The 19,662-nt window shown below is 49.8% G+C and overlaps 1 protein-coding gene across 1 annotated transcript; it reads right to left on the reverse strand.

Moving 5' to 3' along the window:
• Positions 1-10,256: 10,256 nt before the first annotated feature.
• Positions 10,257-19,340, reverse strand: LOC124648326 (proline-rich receptor-like protein kinase PERK8). The gene is made up of 8 exons (XM_047188114.1): positions 19,125-19,340; positions 11,585-13,046; positions 11,411-11,497; positions 11,246-11,316; positions 11,064-11,140; positions 10,803-10,950; positions 10,537-10,698; positions 10,257-10,454 (listed from the first exon to the last, which is right to left on the reverse strand). Exons 1-8 carry the CDS (start codon positions 19,338-19,340, stop codon positions 10,257-10,259), a joined length of 2,421 nt encoding a protein of 806 aa, XP_047044070.1.
• Between the last annotated feature and the right edge of the window lie 322 nt (positions 19,341-19,662).

The following is a 19,662-nucleotide window of genomic DNA, read 5'->3' on the forward strand; positions in this document are numbered from 1 at the left end:
GAGTGGGACTGATTGTAGTTATATGGTCGCTTTGGCTATGTAGAAATGGCAAGATTTTTGACAATAAAAATTCTTCTCTTATGCAGATCATCTACCGATATACGGTGTTGCTCCGTTCATGGTCGTCGCTTCAGGGCTTGGAGGAAGGTGTCTTCACGATTGGAGGAAACGTCGAAGGATTTTATTACCCAACATGGGTGGCTGCATACTCGAAGAATTTTGCCTCCTACAGTCTATTGATTTGCTCTTCTAAGATAAAGTACTCATGTAATTTTCTTTTTCGGTGTGTTTCATGAACCAAAAAATGACTGTGTGCATCCTAGTTATGCAGAGGCCGGGTGTATTGCTTAAACTTGAGTAATAAAACGCCCTTTATCGAAAAAAGGTTAACTACGGAAAACCTGGCAAAAACAGAGTAGGCGTGCAATTGGAGGTGTATTTCAGTATATATTTTCATACACATTGATATATATAGGTAAACTAACTGGTGCATCATGGTGCCTGGGCACCACGAATCATAAAAGGAAACCTGCACAACAAACTGGGAAGTGATTTGTCTCTGTTTCTGATAATTGGAAAGTGCATTCTCTCTCCTGTTGATATTTGGAAAGTGATTTTATCTCCTTTATATATACACCTATGATGCAATCTGACACCCACGATGTAATTGTACGGTCATAATGTATGGTGTCTAGGCACCATGGTGCCCCAATTAAGCTATACACTCCTTAAAAGCAATTCATAAACATTGTTGTCAGTCTTTCCTTTCCAGGCCAAGCCATCCTAGTTTTTTTCAAAGAAATCCTTGAAAGTTGTTGAAATATACGATTGTTTTTAAAATAGGTGTAGCACGAAGATAAATCTCGAGTAGCAGCTTATACTTTTTATGAATGTATGTATTTAAGGCTGACCTGGCCATGGGCTGCCCAACCCGACCATGTCTTTGGGCCGGGCCTGGGCCATGAATTTGTGCGTTTTAGTGAAGCGGCCCGGCCCACGGCTCGACGGGCTTTCGTCTTGATGGGCCGGGCTTGGGCCACATTTTCCGGCCCAACGGTCAGGCTGGGTCGGGCCTGGCCAGGATTTTTTGCGTCGGGCTTAGGTTGGCCCGGCCCGAGGAATGCATAGGTATAATTTAACAAATTAGGACAAAGCCGAGTACTATTAGAGTTGTCTGTCAGAATCGGTTATGACAAAAAATAAACAGCCAGCATTGTGGTTGCTGTTGAGATACATATCCTTGTATATCCGGATGTGTATCTTCTGTAGTTATAGCGATACATATCTTTGTATTTATTATTGGGCCCGCCTCCTTCCTTGTATAGTCGAGGATGTGGCCTATATATGTAACGTCATATGCACCCAATCAATACATTGTGAGTTGCATCCCTTTCTACATGGTATCAGACACCTACCGTACCTAACCTAGCCGCTGCGCCCCCCTCTCCCCCGCGCACGCCGCCGTACCCTCCAACCCTAGCGCCGCCGCCCTTGTGCCGCCGTCGCGTGTGCTCCTCCTCACGCCGCGCCGCCGCCGCACCTGCCGTCACCGCCGCGCCTCCCTCCCCAACCCCCGTGACGTCGCCGTCCCCCGCGCGCGCGTCGTCATGTCGTCGGTCTCCAACGACATCAACTCCTTCGTCTACAACCCATGGACGGGGGTCATCCACGCCTACATCTCACCCACACCCGGCACCTTTGGTCCTCGCCCGCTGACTCACCAGGCGCACTTCACCGCGACACCGCCCTACGCCCCGGCCTTCACCGCCACGTCGCCGCCCTACGCTCCGGCCTACCACGCCGCGCCACCACCCTACGCGTCGCAGCAGCCCGCATGGGACCCGGCGCTTTTCGCGGCACTCCAGCAGGCGCCCGCACCTGGCTCTTACGCTGGTGGCGGCAACTGGTTTATGGACACTGGCGCCTCGTCTCACATGGCCGCTCACCCGGGTAAACTTTCCCATTTCTTTCCCACTTCCACCGAGTCTCGCATCATTGTCGGTAACGGCGCCGGTCTTCCTATTTCTCACATTGGTTGTGTTAATTTTACTTCTACTTCTAGACCACTGTCTCTTAATAATGTCCTTGTGTCTCCCCAGCTTATTCAGAATTTAGTCTCTGTTAAAACTCTTTCTCGTGACAACTCTGTGACTGTTGAATTTGATGCTTTTGGTTTATCTGTTAAGGACGCCCGCACCCGGATGGTCCTCCTTCGATGTGAGAGCCCCGGCGATTTGTATCCGGTGATGTCGCCTTCCACCCCCGGTGCCGCACCTCGTGCTCTCTCCGCAGGCGTTGATCTTTGGCATGCTCGTCTTGGACATCCAAGTGCCAACACGCTTCACCAAATAATGAGGGGTTTTTTTGTTTTCATCTAACAAACAGTCTTCACATAGTTATGAAGCGTGTCGTCTTGGTAAACACGTTCGTCTTCCTTTTATTCAGTCTTTCACAGTTGCGTCTTTTCCTTTTGAGTTAATATAGTGATGTATGGACCCCTCCTATCCCGAGTAATTCTGGTCTTCTTTATTACCTAGTTATTCTTGATGATTTTTCTCATTTTGTGTGGACGTTTCCCCTCCGTAAAAAGTCTGATGTCGCCACCACTCTCACAGCCTTCTACGCCTATGTTTCCACCCAGTTCGGTCGCCCCATCCACGCCCTACAAACTGACAACGGAAAAGAGTTTGACAATGTCGCTGTCCGCACCCTACTCTCCTCTCACGACACTATTTTCCATCTAACCTGTCCATACACGTCCCAACAAAACGGCCACGCCGAGCGTATCCTCCGCACCCTCAACGACTGCGTCCGCACACTCCTATTCCACAGCCATGTTCCCCCCACGTTTTGGCCTGATGCCTCCACCGCCACCCTCCTTGTCAACCTTCGTCCGTGTCGTCCCCGCTGGAATTATGCACCTCATCACCTCCTTTACGGTTCCCCTCCATGCTACGACGGTCTTCGGATTTTTGGTTGTCGTTGTTATCCTAGTGTCGCCGCCACCACTCCTCATAAACTTGCCCCTCATTCCGTTCCGTGTGTTTTCCTCGGTTACCCGGCTAACACCAAAGGCTACCGCTGCTATGATCCGGTTTCTCACCGCGTCATCACCTCCCGGCACGTGTACTTTGATGAGCATTGCTTTCCTTTTGCACAGAGACAGGTGGTCGCCACTCCTCCTTCGACTACTGATGGTCCCGGTGTCGACCCCCTGCCCCGGTAGGTCTGCTGGCTGCAGTGCCCTCGAGCTCGGACTCGGGCACTGCCTCGTCGTCCTCCGACGCGCCCTTGAGCTCTGGCTCGGGCGCTGCCTCGCCACCCTCTGGGTCACCCTCGAGCCATGTCTCGGGTGACCCCACGCCAACACCCGCGCCGCCACCCGCCTCGACGCCGCCCGCGTCGCCCTCGAGCCTTAGCTCGGGCGCCGCGCCGTCTTCGCCGGGCGACGTGCCTTCGCTGGGTTCATCCGCCTCGACGCCGCTTGCGTCGCCCTCGGGCCTCAGCTCGGGCGCCGCGCCGTCTTCGCCGGGCGACGCCTCGTCTCCGGCTTCGGCTCCGCCTCCTCCGCCGCCGGCCACGGTACCCCTCACGCGCGCCCGTGCAGGAATTCCCGTCCCGAGCACGCGGTACCCCTCGGACGAGTACGTCTGCACCGCGTCGACTTCCGCGCCTTCACCATCCACGCCATCGCCCTTGCCCGCCTCTGCCCGGGCTGCTCTCCGCGACCCGCAGTGGCTTGCGGCCATGCAGGACGAGTTCAACGCCCTGCAGCGGAACCAGACATGGACGCTTGTTCCCCGACCCCCTCACGCCAACATCATCACCGGGAAGTGGTTCTTCAAGCACAAGTTCCATCCGGACGGTACTCTCGACCGTCACAAGGCGCGGTGGGTGGTTCGTGGTTTTCGCCAGAGTGCCGGCGTCGACTTCACCGACAGCTTCGCCCGGTTGTCAAGCCTGGGACGATCCGCACCATCCTTCAGCTCGCGGTCTCCCGTGCGTGGCCCGTGCACCAGATGGACGTCTCCAACGCCCTCCTTCACGGCCATCTCGAGGAGCGGGTCTTCTGCCAGCAGCCCACGGGTTTCATCGACAGCGCCCACCTCGACCATGTGTGCCTACTCTCGCGCTTGTTATACGGGCTCAAGTAGGTCCCACACGCCTGGTACCAGCGCATCGCAGCATTTCTTCACCAACTCGGCTCCCGCTCCACCCGCTTCGATGCCTCGCTATTTGTGTACAACAATGGCGCCACCACCGCGTACCTGCTGCACTACGTCGATGACATCATCTTAACGGCCAGCTCCACGGACCTCCTGCGACAGATCACCGAGCATCTTCGCGCTGAGGTAGCCCTCAAGAACTTGGGGCCCATGCACTACTTCCTCGGCATCGAGGTCGTACGTCGCACCGACGGCTTCTTCCTTCATCAGCGCAAGTACGCCCACGAGCTCCTGGACCGCGTCAGTATGCTTAATTGCAAACCCGTGGCCACGTCTATCGACACGAAGTCCAAGCTCTCCGCCACGGATGGTTCGTTGGCCACGGGCGCGTCATTTTATCGCTCCATCGTCGGTGCCCTGCAGTACCTCACCTTGACCCGCCCCGAACTATAGTATGCTGTCCAGCAGGTGTGCCTTCACATGCACGCTTCGCGGGATCCTCATTGGGCTGCGGTCAAGCGGATCCTCCGCTACATTCGTGGCACCATGGACTTCGGCCTCTCCCTCCACGCCTCCACCACCACGGACATCGTCGCCTACTCGGACGCTGATTGGGCAGGCTGCCCCGACACGCGTCGCTCCACGTCTGGCTAGTGCGTCTACTTCGGACCTTCGCTCATCTCCTGGTCATCTAAGCGACAATCCACGGTCTCTCACTCCAGCGCCGAAGCGGAGTACCGGGCGGTTGCTAACGCGGTTGCCGAGGTCTCCTGGCTGCGGCAACTCCTCGTTGAGCTCTCATGTCTTGTTGCCAAAGCCACCGTGGTCTATTGCAACAACGTCTCCGCCATCTACCTCTCCGCCAACCCGGTCCACCATCGCCGCACCAAGCATATTGAGCTGGACATCCACTTTGTTCAGGAACATGTGGCCCTTGGACACATTCGAGTACTTCATGTGCCCACCTCCCAACAATTTGCGGATATCATGACCAAGGTTCTCCTTACGGCATCTTTTGAGGAGTTCTGGTCCAGTCTATGCGTTCGACCAAGCGACGCTTCGACTACGGGGGGTGTTGAGATACATATCCTTGTATATCCGGATGTGTATCTTCTGTAGTTATGTATAACGATACATATCTTTGTATTTATTATTGGGCCCGCCTCATTCCTTGTATAATCGAGGACGTGGCCTATATATGAAACGCCATATGCACCCAATCAATATGTGAGTTGCATCCCTTTCTCTATCGCGGTTATAAACATTTATAAATAAGAAAATAACTGGTTGCACTATTGTAGGACCGAAGTCGGTTTTTCAACGTAAACTGACTAACTAACATGAGACCACGTCGGCTTAATTGCAGAACCGACAAAAAATATGTAATCCCTAGGTGGAATCTGCACAACAAATTGACTATGAGATTAAAGAGCGATGCTTCAATGGACTAGAATATCAAACAGTTGAAGCATCTTATAAGAGCTTTGTATAAATGAATAGCCTACCAACTGTTGTGAAGTGTATTAGTAGATTGTCTAGCTCTTTCTATTAGTTTGGACCTTTGGTTCAAGTGGCTAGTGCATGAACCTTAACATGGTATCAGAGCCCTAGGTCTCGAGTTTAAATTCTAGCTTTCACATGGTTTTTGCAATTAAGCCTAAAAAATTGCTGTTGCCCCGGTTTTCGCAATTAAGCCTAAAAATTGCTGTTGTCTCCCTCTTTAGCCACCGCTGATGCCCTGTTTCGGTGTGCTCTCCTTGAACTCAGTTCAGCAACAAGCTCTAATGCTCGTGTTCACATCTCGACATCATCCTTCGTGGTACTGAATTGTTAATTGAGCAAATAGATGGTGGCATTCGTAATGTCCTCCGTAGCACACTATCAAACTGCAGATTGTAATTTTTAGTTTGTTCAGTTGCTTTTTATTTCATAGCCGGTCCCAAGCCCGGGTAAAGGAGGAGGGTTGTGATAGGCGAGGCGAGCCAACGTAAAAAACCCAGCCACTCTTATGGAGATGAAACCCAAAGGAACCTCGTTGGGGCGTAACCCTCTTAGCGACGTGCCACATCGGAACCCGGGTGTGGTGTCAAATGGGCAAGGGCCGGGCCGTCACCCCCTTGGTGGCGCGCCGTATCTTGATCTGAATACGGTGATAAGTGAGCAAGGGTCGGGTCGCCGCATCCTTAGTGGCGCGCTGCACCGACGCCCCGGTGTAGTGAAAAATGAGCAAGGGTCTCCGCATTTGACTCGACGAGTGCGGAGGGTAAGGAAGTTAGCCGAGCCTAGGAGGATACGCTTAGGTAGCTGGAACGTAGGGTCCCTGACGGGTAAGTTACGGGAGTTAGTTGATACAGCGGTGAGGAGGCGTGTTGATGTCCTATGTGTCCAAGAGACCAAATGGAAGGAACAGAAGGCGAAGGAGGTGGATGCTACCGGTTTCAAGTTGTGGTACACGGGGACAACTTCAAACAAAAATGGAGTAGGCATCTTAGTCAATAAGAGCCTCAGGGATGGAGTTGTGGATGTCAAGAGGCAAGGGGACCGGATGATCCTTGTCAAGCTGGTTGTTGGGGACTTAGTCCTCAATGTTATCAGCGCGTATGCCCCACAAGTAGGCCACAATGAGAGCACCAAGAGGGAGTTCGGGAAGGCCGGAGGACTTGGTTAGGAGGGTACCTATTGGTGAGAAACTCTTCATAGGAGGAGACCTCAATGGCCATGTGGGTACATCTAACACAGGTTTTGAAAGGGTGCATGGGGGCTTTGGCTATGGCATCAGGAACCAAGAAGGAGAAGATGTCCTGAGCTTCGCTCTAGCCTATGACTTGGTCGTAGCTAACACCCTCTTTAGGAAGAGAGAATCCCATCTAGTGACGTTCAGTAGTGGTCTACACTCTAGCCAGATTGATTTTGTCCTCTCTAGAAGAGAAGACAGACGCGCCTGCATTGATTGTAAGGTGATACCTGGAGAGAGTGTTGTCCCTCAACATAAGATGGTGGTTGCTGACTTTCTCTTTAGGATCCGTGTCCAGCGAGGTAAGCGCGCCAAAGTCGCTAGAACAAAGTGGTGGAAGCTCAAGGGTGAGGCATCCCAGGCTTTCAGGGAGAGGGTTATTAAGGAGGGCCCTTGGGAGGAAGGAGGCGATGCAAACATGATGTGGACGAGTATGGCGACCTGCTTGCGGAAGGTCGCTGTAGAGGAGTTTGGGATGACTAAGGGAAGTAGAAGGGAAGCTAAGGATATCTGGTGGTGGAACGATGAGGTCCAGAAGGTTATTAGGGAGAAAAAGGACTGTTTCAGATGCCTATATCTGGACAGGAGTGCAGCTAACATGGAGAAGTACAAGGTGGCGAAGAAGGCTGCAAAGCGGGCGGTGAGTGAAGCAAGGGGTCGGGCGTATGAGGACCTCTACCAACGTTTAAACACGAAGGAAGGCGAAAGGGACATCTATAAGATGGCCAAGTTTAGGGAGAGGAAGACGAGGGATGTCAACGAAGTCAAATGCATCAAGGACGGAGATGATCAGCTTCTTGCGAAGGATGAGGCGATCAAGCGTAGATGGCGGGAGTACTTTGACAACCTTTACAATGGAGAGGCTGAGAGCTCTACCATTGAGCTAGACGACTCCTTTGATGATACCAGCATGTGCTTTGTGCGACGTATCCAGGAGTCTGAGGTTAAGGAGGCGTTAAGGAGGATGAAAGGCGGCAAGGCGATGGGTCCTGATGGTATCCCCATCGAGGCGTGGAGAGGCCTTGGGGACGTAGCGATAGTATGGCTAACTAAGCTTTTCAACCTCATTTTTCGGTCAAACAAGATGCCCGAAGAATGGAGGCGGAGTATTTTAGTACCAATCTTCAAGAACAAGGGGGATGTTCAAAGTTGTACTAATTACCGTGGAATCAAGCTGATGAGCCATACTATGAAGCTATGGGAGAGAGTCATTGAGCACCGCTTAAGAAGGTTGACAAGCGTGACCAAAAACCAATTTGGTTTCATGCCAGGGAGGTCTACCATGGAAGCCATCTTCTTGGTACGACAGCTGATGGAGAGATACAGGGAGCAAAAGAAGGACCTTCATATGGTGTTCATTGATTTGGAGAAGGCCTATGATAAGATACCTCGGAATGTCATGTGGTGGGCCTTGGAGAAACACAAAGTCCCAATAAAGTACATTACCCTCATCAAGGATATGTATGATAATGTTGTGACAAGTGTTCGAACAAGCGATGGCGACACTGATGACTTTCCAATTAGAATAGGGCTACACCAAGGGTCAGCTTTGAGCCCTTATCTTTTTGATTTGGTGATGGATGAGGTCACAAGGGATATACAAGGAGACATCCCATGGTGTATGCTCTTTGCGGATGATGTGGTGCTAGTCGATGATAGCCGAACGGGGGTTAATAGAAAGTTAGAGTTGTGGAGGCGAACTCTTGAATCGAAAGGTTTTAGGCTTAGTAGAACTAAAACTGAATACATGAGGTGCAGTTTCAGTTCTACTAGGCACGAGGAGGGAGAGGTTAGCCTTGATGGGCAGGTGGTACCGGAGAGAGACACTTTTCGATATTTGGGGTCCATGTTGCGAGAAGGATGGCGATATCGATGAAGATGTGGGCCACCGAATCAAGGCTGGTTGGATGAAGTGGCGCCAAGCTTCGGGCGTACTCTGTGACAAGAGAGTGCCACAAAAGCTAAAAGGCAGGTTTTATAGGACAACTATCCGACCTGCGATGTTGTATGGCGCTGAGTGTTGGCCAACGAAGAGACGACATATCCAACAGTTAAGTGTAGCAGAGATGCGCATGTTGAGATGGATATGTGGCCACACAAGAAAGGATCGGGTACGGAATGACGATATACGGGAGAGAGTTGGGGTAGCACCGATTGAAGAGAAGCTGGTCCAACATCGTCTCAGATGGTTTGGACATATCCAACGGAGGCCTCCGGAAGCGCCAGTGCATAGCGGACGGATAAAGCGTGATGAGAATGTTAAGAGGGGTCGTGGTAGACCAAACTTGACATGGGAGGAGTCCGTTAAGAGAGACCTGAAGGTTTGGAATATCGACAAAGATTTAGCCTTGGATAGGGGTGCGTGGAAGTTAGCTATCCACGTTCCGGAACCATGACTTGGTTTCGAGATCTTATGAGTTTTAACTCTAGCCTACCCCAACTTGTTTGGGACTGAAAGGCTTGGTTGTTGTTGTTGTAGAGTGGCTCAGTGGCTCAGTAGATGTTCCTTGCAGAAATAAAAGGTAAGTAGTGAAATTATATTACGCAGTGAAACTAGAAGTGAAGATATGGAAATATTTACCCGCAAAAATAGATATGGAAATATTACTTGGGAATAGGAGGCGTCTGGAGAAAACCAACCACATCATTCGTTCCACTGCTAGCATTAGGAAACAAAGCTTCTTCCACTAGATTGCTAATCTGGAAAGTCCTACTGAAGCTCGACGCGACGGTCTCAGGTTGTCTCAGCTCTAGATATACTTTCCGCTGAAGTCAATCGGCCAGGAATGGAACTTCATGATCAATGCTTGCATATCCAACTCAATATGTGCAGTTGCTTCAGAAGTTGCTTCACTTTAATGTTGATCAACTTGTATCTTCATTTTACAATTTTCTAGACTTACTTTCACTGCTCAAGCTGTCTCTTTAACTAGAAAATTCAGAAGTGCAAGTGGGGTGCAGGCACAACTGGTTGCGGAATATTTGCACTCCTGATAGATGTGTTGTTTTCGGTATTTACCATTGGCAATCATTGAATTCTTAGGAATTTATTGGTTTTTAATTATATGGGTTGGCGTTCAAAGAACTCTGCTTGTATACATGGCAGAGCTGATGGCATAAACTGGGGATCAATCCAATGTGTTCAAGAAATCGATCAGGGAGGGAACAAAGTGAGGACACAAAACATATCTCACGAGAATATCTAGGAACACATAACCACGTGGGCTTAATCTGTCAATGTACACATCAAAGAATCAGACGTATAGACAGCGAAAATTCACTGCAAAAAAAATCATAAAGAATAGACATACAAACAGGGACAAAAATCGTCGGAAGCTCATGGATTTGTTGCGTGCCTACAGATCCCTCCTGCCGCTCATGCTGGCTTTGGATTGGGTGTACTCGGAGCTGAAATCCTGGCTGCCAAAGGCCATCCTCTGGAACTGCTTAATGTCCGCCGTGTTGGCGACGTTGAACATCTGGCTCTTCCCGGGCTGCACACCGTTGGTCAGGTCCACGTCGTTCAGGGTGAGGCTGTCTAGAATCCGAACAACCTGAAACACAGTCCGATGTGAAACGTGGTCAGCCGTTGCCAGATTTGATACAGTGTTTTTCTATGTGGTTTTTCGCGCGTACCTGCCCCATCTTGGGCCTCCTTGCAGCCGAGTGCCGGATGCACGCCGCGGCCGCCTCGATCACGCGGAACATCTCGACGTCGTCGAAGTCCCCGGCGAGACGAGGGTCCACCAGCTCCTCGAACTCCTGTTCGTCGATCGCGCGGTTCAGCAGCGGCCTCGCCTGTGAGAAGAGAGTATGCCACAGCATGTTGTCACTGACTGACTGAAGAATTTTACTGTTGGGAAGGTGTGTGTCAGTGTGCTGCTGCTGCTGCTAGATCTTACCCACTCCACGAGGCTCTCGTCGCCAAGGGGACGGGTCGAGTCGACGGGCTTCCGGCCGGTGATGAGCTCCAGGAGCACGACGCCGAAGGAGAACACGTCCGATTTCTCCGTCAGCTTCCCCGTCGACGCGTACTCTGGAGCCAAGTACCTGTATTCAGCACAGATTCAGAGTTGGCACTCAGTGTAAGCTCCCCATTTTCTTTCCACTTGCTGAGATGAATGACCGTGCAACAAGTAGAATTCCTGCAGAGATGAATTTACCCGAATGTGCCCATCACACGCGTGGAGACGTGCGTGACGTCGTTCTCCGCGAGCCTGGCAAGCCCAAAATCCGCGACCTGGATCATGAATTCAGGTCTCGTCAGGAACTGAACACACACAAAACGGCCAACATTTTTCAGAAAGATAACAGCAGTTTTGGCTTTGCAGTGTAAGAACAGAACCTGAGCTTCGAAATTGTCATCGAGGAGAATGTTTGATGACTTGATATCCCTGTGTATGATCCTTGGATGACCTGTAGATTACATGGAAGAACAACAATAAATTCAGATGTAATTCTAACAGGATTACAGGACACACAAAGTAAGTTAAACCCATCGACATCTTACAATCCTCGTGCAGGTAGGCCAACCCGCGTGCCGACCCCGCCGCAATCTTGACCCTCGTCGGCCAGTCCATCACCGGCCTTCCCTTCCCTACAGGTCGAACAATTTAGTCGCACCACTAGGCCATTGCAAGTTCAACAAGTCATGTCGAGATGGTGGTGTCCCGGCCAGTCCTACCGTGGAGGTTGTGGTGCATGGTGTCATTGGCGACGAAGTCGTAGACGAGGAGGCGGTGGTCCTCGGAGATGCAGTAGCCGACGAGGGAGACGAGGTGGCGGTGGTGGACGCGGCTGATGATCTCCACCTCCGCCTGGAACTCCCGCTCCCCCTGCCCACCGCCGCCCTTGAGCTGCTTCACGGCCACCTCCCTGCCGTCGCCGAGCGTGCCCTTGAACACGCACCCGAACCCGCCCTCCCCGAGCAGCTTGTCGCGCGCGAACCCGCCCGTGATCTGGTACAGCTCGTCGAACGAGAACGACTTGCTGTTGCCCACGCTAAGGTCGCCCGACGTCGCCACGCTCCGAGCCGGCCCCTGGCTCCCCATCGTGCTGCTGTAGTTTCCGGACACGAACCCTCGCTGCTGCTGCTGCTGATGCCCGTACGCCTGGCTCGCCGTCGGCGACATCCCCGGCTGGTTGCCACCCATACTGAAGTTCATCGACCCCGGACCCGACGGCACATGCAGGAACGGCGCCTCGCCGGACATGTGCTGCGGCATGTAGCGCGGCGCGCCGAAGCCGGAGTAGTACTGGTCGGAGTACTTGCGCTTCCGCCGCTTCGTCAGGCACACGAACACGCCGGCGAAGCAGACGAAGGCGATCACGGCCACCACTGCCACGCCCGCCGTGGCGCCGGAGCTCAGGCCGCCGCTGCTCGGCGGTGTCGGTGCCGGCACGCTTCTATCCGCTACGGGAGGTGCTAATGCCGAAGCCGGAGGCGAGTGCGCGGTGGCAGAGCTGTTCGTCTGTCTTGACGGAGGCGGCTCATAAGCCCCAGGTGACTGACGTGGCGGCGGCGTGGCATCCACTGGAGTGGACGCTGGCGGCTCCGCGGCGGGCGGCGGGGGTGACGCGTTAGACGAAGGCGGCTTGGCCTGCCACTCGGGCGACGGAGCGGACGGCGGTGGTGGCGCCTCAACAGGGGAAGGTGGGGATGCGGTACTGTCCGGTGGGGGCGGTGGGTCGGCCGTGGGAGACGGGGGAGGAGCCGTCGTCGCTGGAGAGGGTGGCGGAGGCGGCAGTGCCTCCGGTGGAGGTGCAGACGCTGCTTCTGGTGGAGGTGGAGAGGATGCTTCTGGTGGAGGCGGAGAGGATGCCTCGGGTGGAGGAGGCGGTGATGCCTCCGGTGGAGGGGGAGAAGACGCCTCCGGTGAAGGAGGAGGTGAGAGCGGCGGTGATGGCGGGGGAGATGACGGAGAAGGCGGTGGAGATGATGGTTTAGGCGGCGGTGCAGAAGAGGAGTCGGGAGGCGCCGGCGAATTGTTATTCGAGGAAGGAGGAGGGGTTGTCAGGTTGTGTACTAAATCGTCGGCAGCTGGTGCGAGGCCACCGCTACCTCCATTGCCACCACCCCCGCCGCCACGGCCATTGCCGCCACCACCGCCACCGCCAGCTTGGAGCAGAGTTCTCATTGTGCAAAACTGCAAAAATAACAAGAGCCAATGTTCAGAACAAATATTGGCCTTAAGAAACATCATAAACAAAATTCTAAAGATTAATAATACTCTACTAGAAATGTATTCCTTAATAAAAAGATGGCCACGGAGAAGTGATCCATTAGTTTGTAAACTAATAACGCAACCATATGATCTGAACTGAATCGATTGTGACCAAGAGTTGAAGGCAAGGCATTGCACCAAGGTTTAATAAATCAAAATGACGATGGGAAAATTAAGGGATCAATTTTATAATCCTTTTTTCCTGTAAAAAATTATAGGATATAAAATATAAACAGATGAACAACCTTGTATTATAGTATCATGGGGCTCCACTCATTACCATGACAAAATCCAAATTAGTTGACTTCTATCAAGAGGCTGTACAATCTCAGCAGAAAAGAAGATAAACGGCGGACAATGGACAAACCACCCTCCCAACAAAGATTAGACCTTTGAACAGTTCTCCATTGCTACATATCACAACGCATCTTCTCCTTGCATAACGCGTATTCCCGGAAGTACAAGATTCTTCCAGCTCGTTAAGAGAACTAATTGCGGGGAAGCTTCGTTTGTCAGAGCATACAATGTACGGAGCATCTGAGTTAGGCTTAATGGAGAAAATGGATCATTTCGTATTTTTTGGGTAAAGAAATGGATCATTTCATAAATGCAAACATGATGAATCATCTAAATTCTGAAAGAAAATGTGGTTCTGAATTTCTTGAATTGGGCACCTTAGGAATGCATATTTCTTTGCAAACCAAGAACAAACAACAATTCTTATCTTAAAAAATGTTCTGAACATTGACTAGAAGCATGGAAGAAGATGATGAAGAAGAACACGGGAATCCATGAACCGTACCTCCAGATAACCGGAAGCTACCACCTCTGCGGATCAGACAAGTACCCGAGCCGCGCAACGGCGGCGCCTGGGGCGAGCCGATCGGCCGATCGACGCAATCTCAGTCGGCATGCTGCATTGGGACAAGAACAGACGACGGAGCCGTGGAGGAAGAGGGGGAAGAAGCGGCGGTCTCCGGGAAATGAAGCGCCAGGTCTCTTGATCCTCTCTTTTGCCGTTGGGACTCGGAGAACGTGGCACCGACGACTCCCTGGAATGGCTGTGCTGGAACACGTCGGCGACCAGAGTTAAACTATCTGTGTATCTTACATGCGTACAATGATTCTTTCTGGGTTAAACTATGCATGGGACTAGGGGAAGGGAGAGGCAAGTAGTAGTCGCGGCCCTGCCATTGTCGACTACTCCGTACTTCGGACGGTGGAACCGCGGAGGAGCTATCATTGGTGCTGCTACATGAATACAGGCATGTACATGTACTTGTACACAACAGGTTTGACGGAAGCCTGGGGATGGGAAAATTGCAAAAAGAAAATAAATAAAAAACCACCACATTTGGGGTCAGGATTTCAAAGTATCACCACTTTTTAAAACTTCTTCAGATCACTTTCACCTAGCTACGCTGGGTTTGTGACGAGCTTTAACATACATTGGATGATGAATAAGCACTACTAGAAAATGGGTCTTTTGTTCGGAGCTACAAGAAGCATCAGTCCCGGCCGTGATTTGATTCGAGACTAGAACGTGCGGCCACCTCTAGTCCTGGTTCGCTAGGGACCTTTAGTCTCGGTTGGTGACATAAACCGGGACTAAAGGTTCTGCGTTGTGTGTGGCAGGTCGCGAGCACCCTTTAGTCCCGGTTGCTATCCCCAACTCGAACTAAAGACCTTTTATTTGCGTTAAAACTAAGTTCTTTTTTGAAATTAGCAGTGTGGCCCTCCCAATTGCGAGGGCATCATCCTTATCATGTCAAAAGTGCTCACGGGAACAATTGTCATGGTTGTTGCAAGATAAATGTACAAACCCTAGGTTGCATTTGTTGATGCTATCAGTGAGGACATGCATGTCCTCCAAAAGGATGTTATCTTCTCTCCTAGGAATTTATGTTGTGCATCTAGGAAGCTATCCGAACCGGACGTCATGATACGCTAGACTAATCGGGTATGATCATTTGTTTACAAACTATTATATAATCGCCTTTAGTTAGCAGTACACATTTTGTTTTTTTAATGGTTATTTGGCACATTAGTCTCCTTCATATTTGAATTTCGATAATCAGCCAGTGTCAAATCAGATTATACAGTTGATTGTTAATCTTTCTTTCAATCATAGCCACACATTTAGATCTAACTATCGATATAATTTGGTTGACATGGCTTAGTGTGGTGTCTCTAATAGATAGATATGGTGGCACATCAGCATTTTCTTAGAAAGACTGGTGACTCTTCAAGATTTGACCATGAAATGCTTGCACTAACTTTGCACGGACATACCCCATTCAGAAAAGACATGTTTGCATAGATAACATATGAGATAAAACCAAATCAATTATCATACATTATAGAAACTTATAGACTTTTGTAATCGGCGTAGATCATGCAATTAATGCCTAATTTTCTCATGTCCGTGCTAATATTTAAAAGTGTCATTAGTTCTCGAAAGGAGTTATTTGTTGATACACCACTAATGCCTCTCGTAAAAAAAATTACATCGATGTATTAGCTTATATCAGCGAGTTTCATCTCGGGTGGGAAAAATAGGCGGTGGTCACTGATATAACCGGTTTCCGGAAATACCAATATGTCAAATACGCCTGTTATTTTTGAAAATAGGTTGTTGTTGATACACCACCGTTGCCTCCAGTAAAAAAAATTATAGGTCGACGTATTACGGTATATCATCATTTTATCTCGGCTGAGTAGAACCTGTGGTCACAAATATTATTTGTTTTCTGAAATACCTAGAAATACCGATCGAATAGCGATCAAGATTTGTCAAATGAATTGGCAAACTCATCCAAAATTTACGAAAGAAAATTAAATTTGAGAAAATTATATAGACATAGTAATTTTCGTCTGGTACAAATTTTCTCGCTAATAACCAGAAACACCGACCGATATTTCAAATCTGCCATTAATTTTGCCCCATGAAAATTATCTTTACGTGACGGCTTAACTTGTATCATCATTTTTATCTCGGGTGAGAAAAATACCAGTAGTCTGAAGTATTTTTCTGTAAATACCCGGAAATATAGATCGAATACCATCCGAGGTTTGTCAAACGAATGTACAAACTCATCCAAAATTTACAAAGGAAAATTAAATTTTAGCAAATTATATAGATACTAGGAAATTTTGTCTGGTACAAATTTTGTCTCTAGTAACCGGAAACACCGTCTGATATTTCAGATCTGCTTTTGCTTTTGCCCTTCAATTTTGTTTCTTTATATTGACGTATTAAGAGCATCTCCAGTCGCGTCCCCCAAACGATGTCCGGGCAAAGCGCCGGATTAGTCGTTTGGGGGACGTCCGGACAAAAATTTTCGTTTGGAGAAGGTCCCTTTTCTAGCCACGTCCCCCAAACGCGACCTCCAAATAAAAAATAAGTGTAAAAGTCGTGTCCGGCGTCTCCGGTAGAGACTCTATACACAGGGGATGGGCTAGGGACGCCGGACAACATTTGGAGCACGTCCGGACCGAAGCGGCCTTTGGGGCACGCCACTGGGACGTTTTTTTGGCCGGCGTCCCCCAAATCCCTTTGAGGGACGCTTTGGGGGACGCGACTGTAGATGCTCTAATGTGTATTATTTTTTTATCTTGGGTGGGAAAATATACCGATGGTCACCGGTATTACTGGTTTTCAAACATACCATTTAGTAATATCGTTCGAGATTTATCAAACTAATTTGCAAACTCGTCCAAAATTTACCAAAGAATATTAAATTTGAGCAAATTATATAGATACCAATAATTTTCGTCTTGTACAAATTCTCTTGCTAGTAACCAGAAATACCTGGGTTGAGGAGAAATGTTGGAGATGCATCCGGGAAAAAGAATTAATTGTATATTAATCAAGTACGCGTATTAGCCTGATTGCTAAACTTTGTACCGTGTAATATTTTGTAGGCGTTTACTGATACTAAATGTGTTTTCTTGTATCTCTCTATTCTGCACATGCGTCGGTATACGTACTATAAATATTGTAGATCGGCTACCATGAAAAAAAATAAAAGGCTTCACCTAGAGCTAGCTAGGTAGTTTCAAACACATCTGGATTCCTAACTCCTGTACGATTCCCTTCCCATCTTTCTGAGTCCGCGTTTCAAAGGAAATATCTTTCCGAATATACGTTTCGAAAGGAAAATCCTGTACTCATAAGCCGTGACAAACGTGACATTAGTTTATTTTTGTACATATATATTGGTGTACGTAACACTTCTTATCTTTAAATCTCAGGCGTTCAGATTAATATCATCGGTTTATATTTTTAAGCATATGTGGATGTGGATTAACCTGGTACCTTGAAAAAGAGTAAATTACATGGGAGGCCACTGAACTTGACTCCCAAGTTCGATACGGTCACTGTACAATGAAATATGCAAATTACGGTCACTGGATATGCTGAGTGTTTCATCTAAGGTCATTGGAGCCTGTGCAACTCCATATTTGCTGATGTAGCAATGAATTGGACCCCACCTGTCAGCCCCCCTACCATCTGCAGGGACTATTGTCTAATAAAAAAGGGCTAAGGTGCAAAGTTAAGAAAACAGATAAGGATCTTTAAAAAAAGAGAAAAAAAGGACCCGTGGCCGAGGACCACTGGTTCGTCCGGCCTCCCAACTTGGCCCTCAACGCCTCTGGCCTCCGGCCGCCACTCTTTCACCTTGCCGTCGGGGATAACCACACCCAGCATGAGGCAGGCCGGGCGCTGTCGGCTTGGCAGATGCAGGGAACAGGAGGGTTGCGCCGTAGGGGAGAGGTTCTTCCCGTGTGCGCCATAACTGGCCTCGAGCCCTTCCCGGCGGCGGCGCTCGGAGTGCCCAGGCGGTCGAGGCAGGGGCCATACACGCAGAGGCATGGGCGGTGTGCGGGGACCTCCCGGCGGTGGCGCTCGGAGTACCACGGCGGTCGAGGCAGGCTTGCCATCCAGTTCTTGCTCGTCGCCGTTCGATCTGGTTGCGTTAGATGCAGATGTGCCGCTCGCTTCTGGCTGGAGGCCACCCCTCGCCCACCTCGTTGTCCCCTCGCCTGCAGTTGTGACGCGAGCTCGAGCACCTCCGCGACGATGGGCGCACAGGGGATCCGCGCCGGCAGGAGGAGTATACTCGCCGACAAGGACGGTCGCGGCGCCCAGCAGGAGCTAGCTCTCCTGGCGGTGGCATTTTTTCAATTTAGCACTTGTAATTTTTTTCAATTTAGACATTTTGTTTTTTATTATTTCAAAACAGTCCCTGTAAACACCAGATGGGCCTGACATGTGGGGTTAACCAGTGCCACATCAGCAAATACGAAGCTGTACAGTCCCCGGTGACCCTCCGATGAAGCACTATGCGTATTCAGTGACCGTAATTTGCGTATTTCATAGTACAGTAACCGTATCGAACTAGGGAGTCAAGTTCAGTGACCTCCCATGTATTTTACTCCTTGAAATACATCCTTATTTTGCTTTTAGTATATAATAGATAGATGCGTTACAATTTTGAATATTTGATAACTGTTGTATAGTTTCGAATGTGAAAAAACTTCGAACATGAAAAGAATTTGAATTTGGCGAAGCAATCCAAAACCATTTTCTATTTTGTAAAAGAATTAATCTAACTATTCAAACTATTAACCAAGCCCATGTTCCGGTTTCTAATTGATGACTTGATAGACATGACAACACCTCTAGTGTGAGGTCACTCTCCATTAATTTCTCTATGAACTGTGAGCAACCGAGCAGGTGTTCCTCTCACCCTAGCTATATCCCTTCTTGGTTGGCTTGTTTTTCTAGTTCAATAGAGGTTGCAGGAGAGGGAAGAGGCTGTTGATAGGAATAGACCAACAATGAAGATAGAGGCATTCACGGGCTTGCGGGGAAATTTTCCTGGGGCGAGCTCCTCGAAGATGTCGTATGGCGTGCGCACCAACGACATCTTCGAGAAGCTCCGTCACGAGAGATTTCCCAATCCTTTCCCTGGCCATGGGGATAAATCTACCTACCTTCTTGGTTGGCTTATTTTTGCTAATTGAATAGAGGTTGCAGGAGAGGGAAGAGGTTGTTGATAGGAGTAGACCAACAATGGAGATGGAGGTGTTCACGGGCTTGCGGAAAATTTTCCCGGGGCGAGCTCCTCGAAGAAGTCGTATGGCGTGCACACCACTGACATCTCCGAGAAGCTCCGTCACGGGAGATTTCCCAATCCTTTCCCCAGCCATGGGGACGAAACTCCCTACCTTTTGGTTGGCTTGTTGAGCTGCTTGAGATTAGCGATGCTCCTTTTATAGGCCTGGCGCCGCTTCCACCTTCGTCTTGTTCCTCCGACAGGACGTCATGTGCTACATGCCTTATCTCGCCGAGCAGTGCGTCCACCCACGCGTCCTTATCCCACCGATAGTTTTGTTAGATGGCACTAAAAATCCACCTTTAATCCCGGTTGCACCCACCAAACGAGACTAAAGGTTGGCCTACCGAAAAACCCTTTAGTCTCGGTTGGTTCCTCCGACAGGACGTTGTGCGCTACATGCCTTATCTCGTCGA

Source organism: Lolium rigidum, chromosome 1 (genome assembly GCF_022539505.1).
Source record: "Lolium rigidum isolate FL_2022 chromosome 1, APGP_CSIRO_Lrig_0.1, whole genome shotgun sequence".
Taxonomy (NCBI): domain Eukaryota; kingdom Viridiplantae; phylum Streptophyta; class Magnoliopsida; order Poales; family Poaceae; genus Lolium; species Lolium rigidum.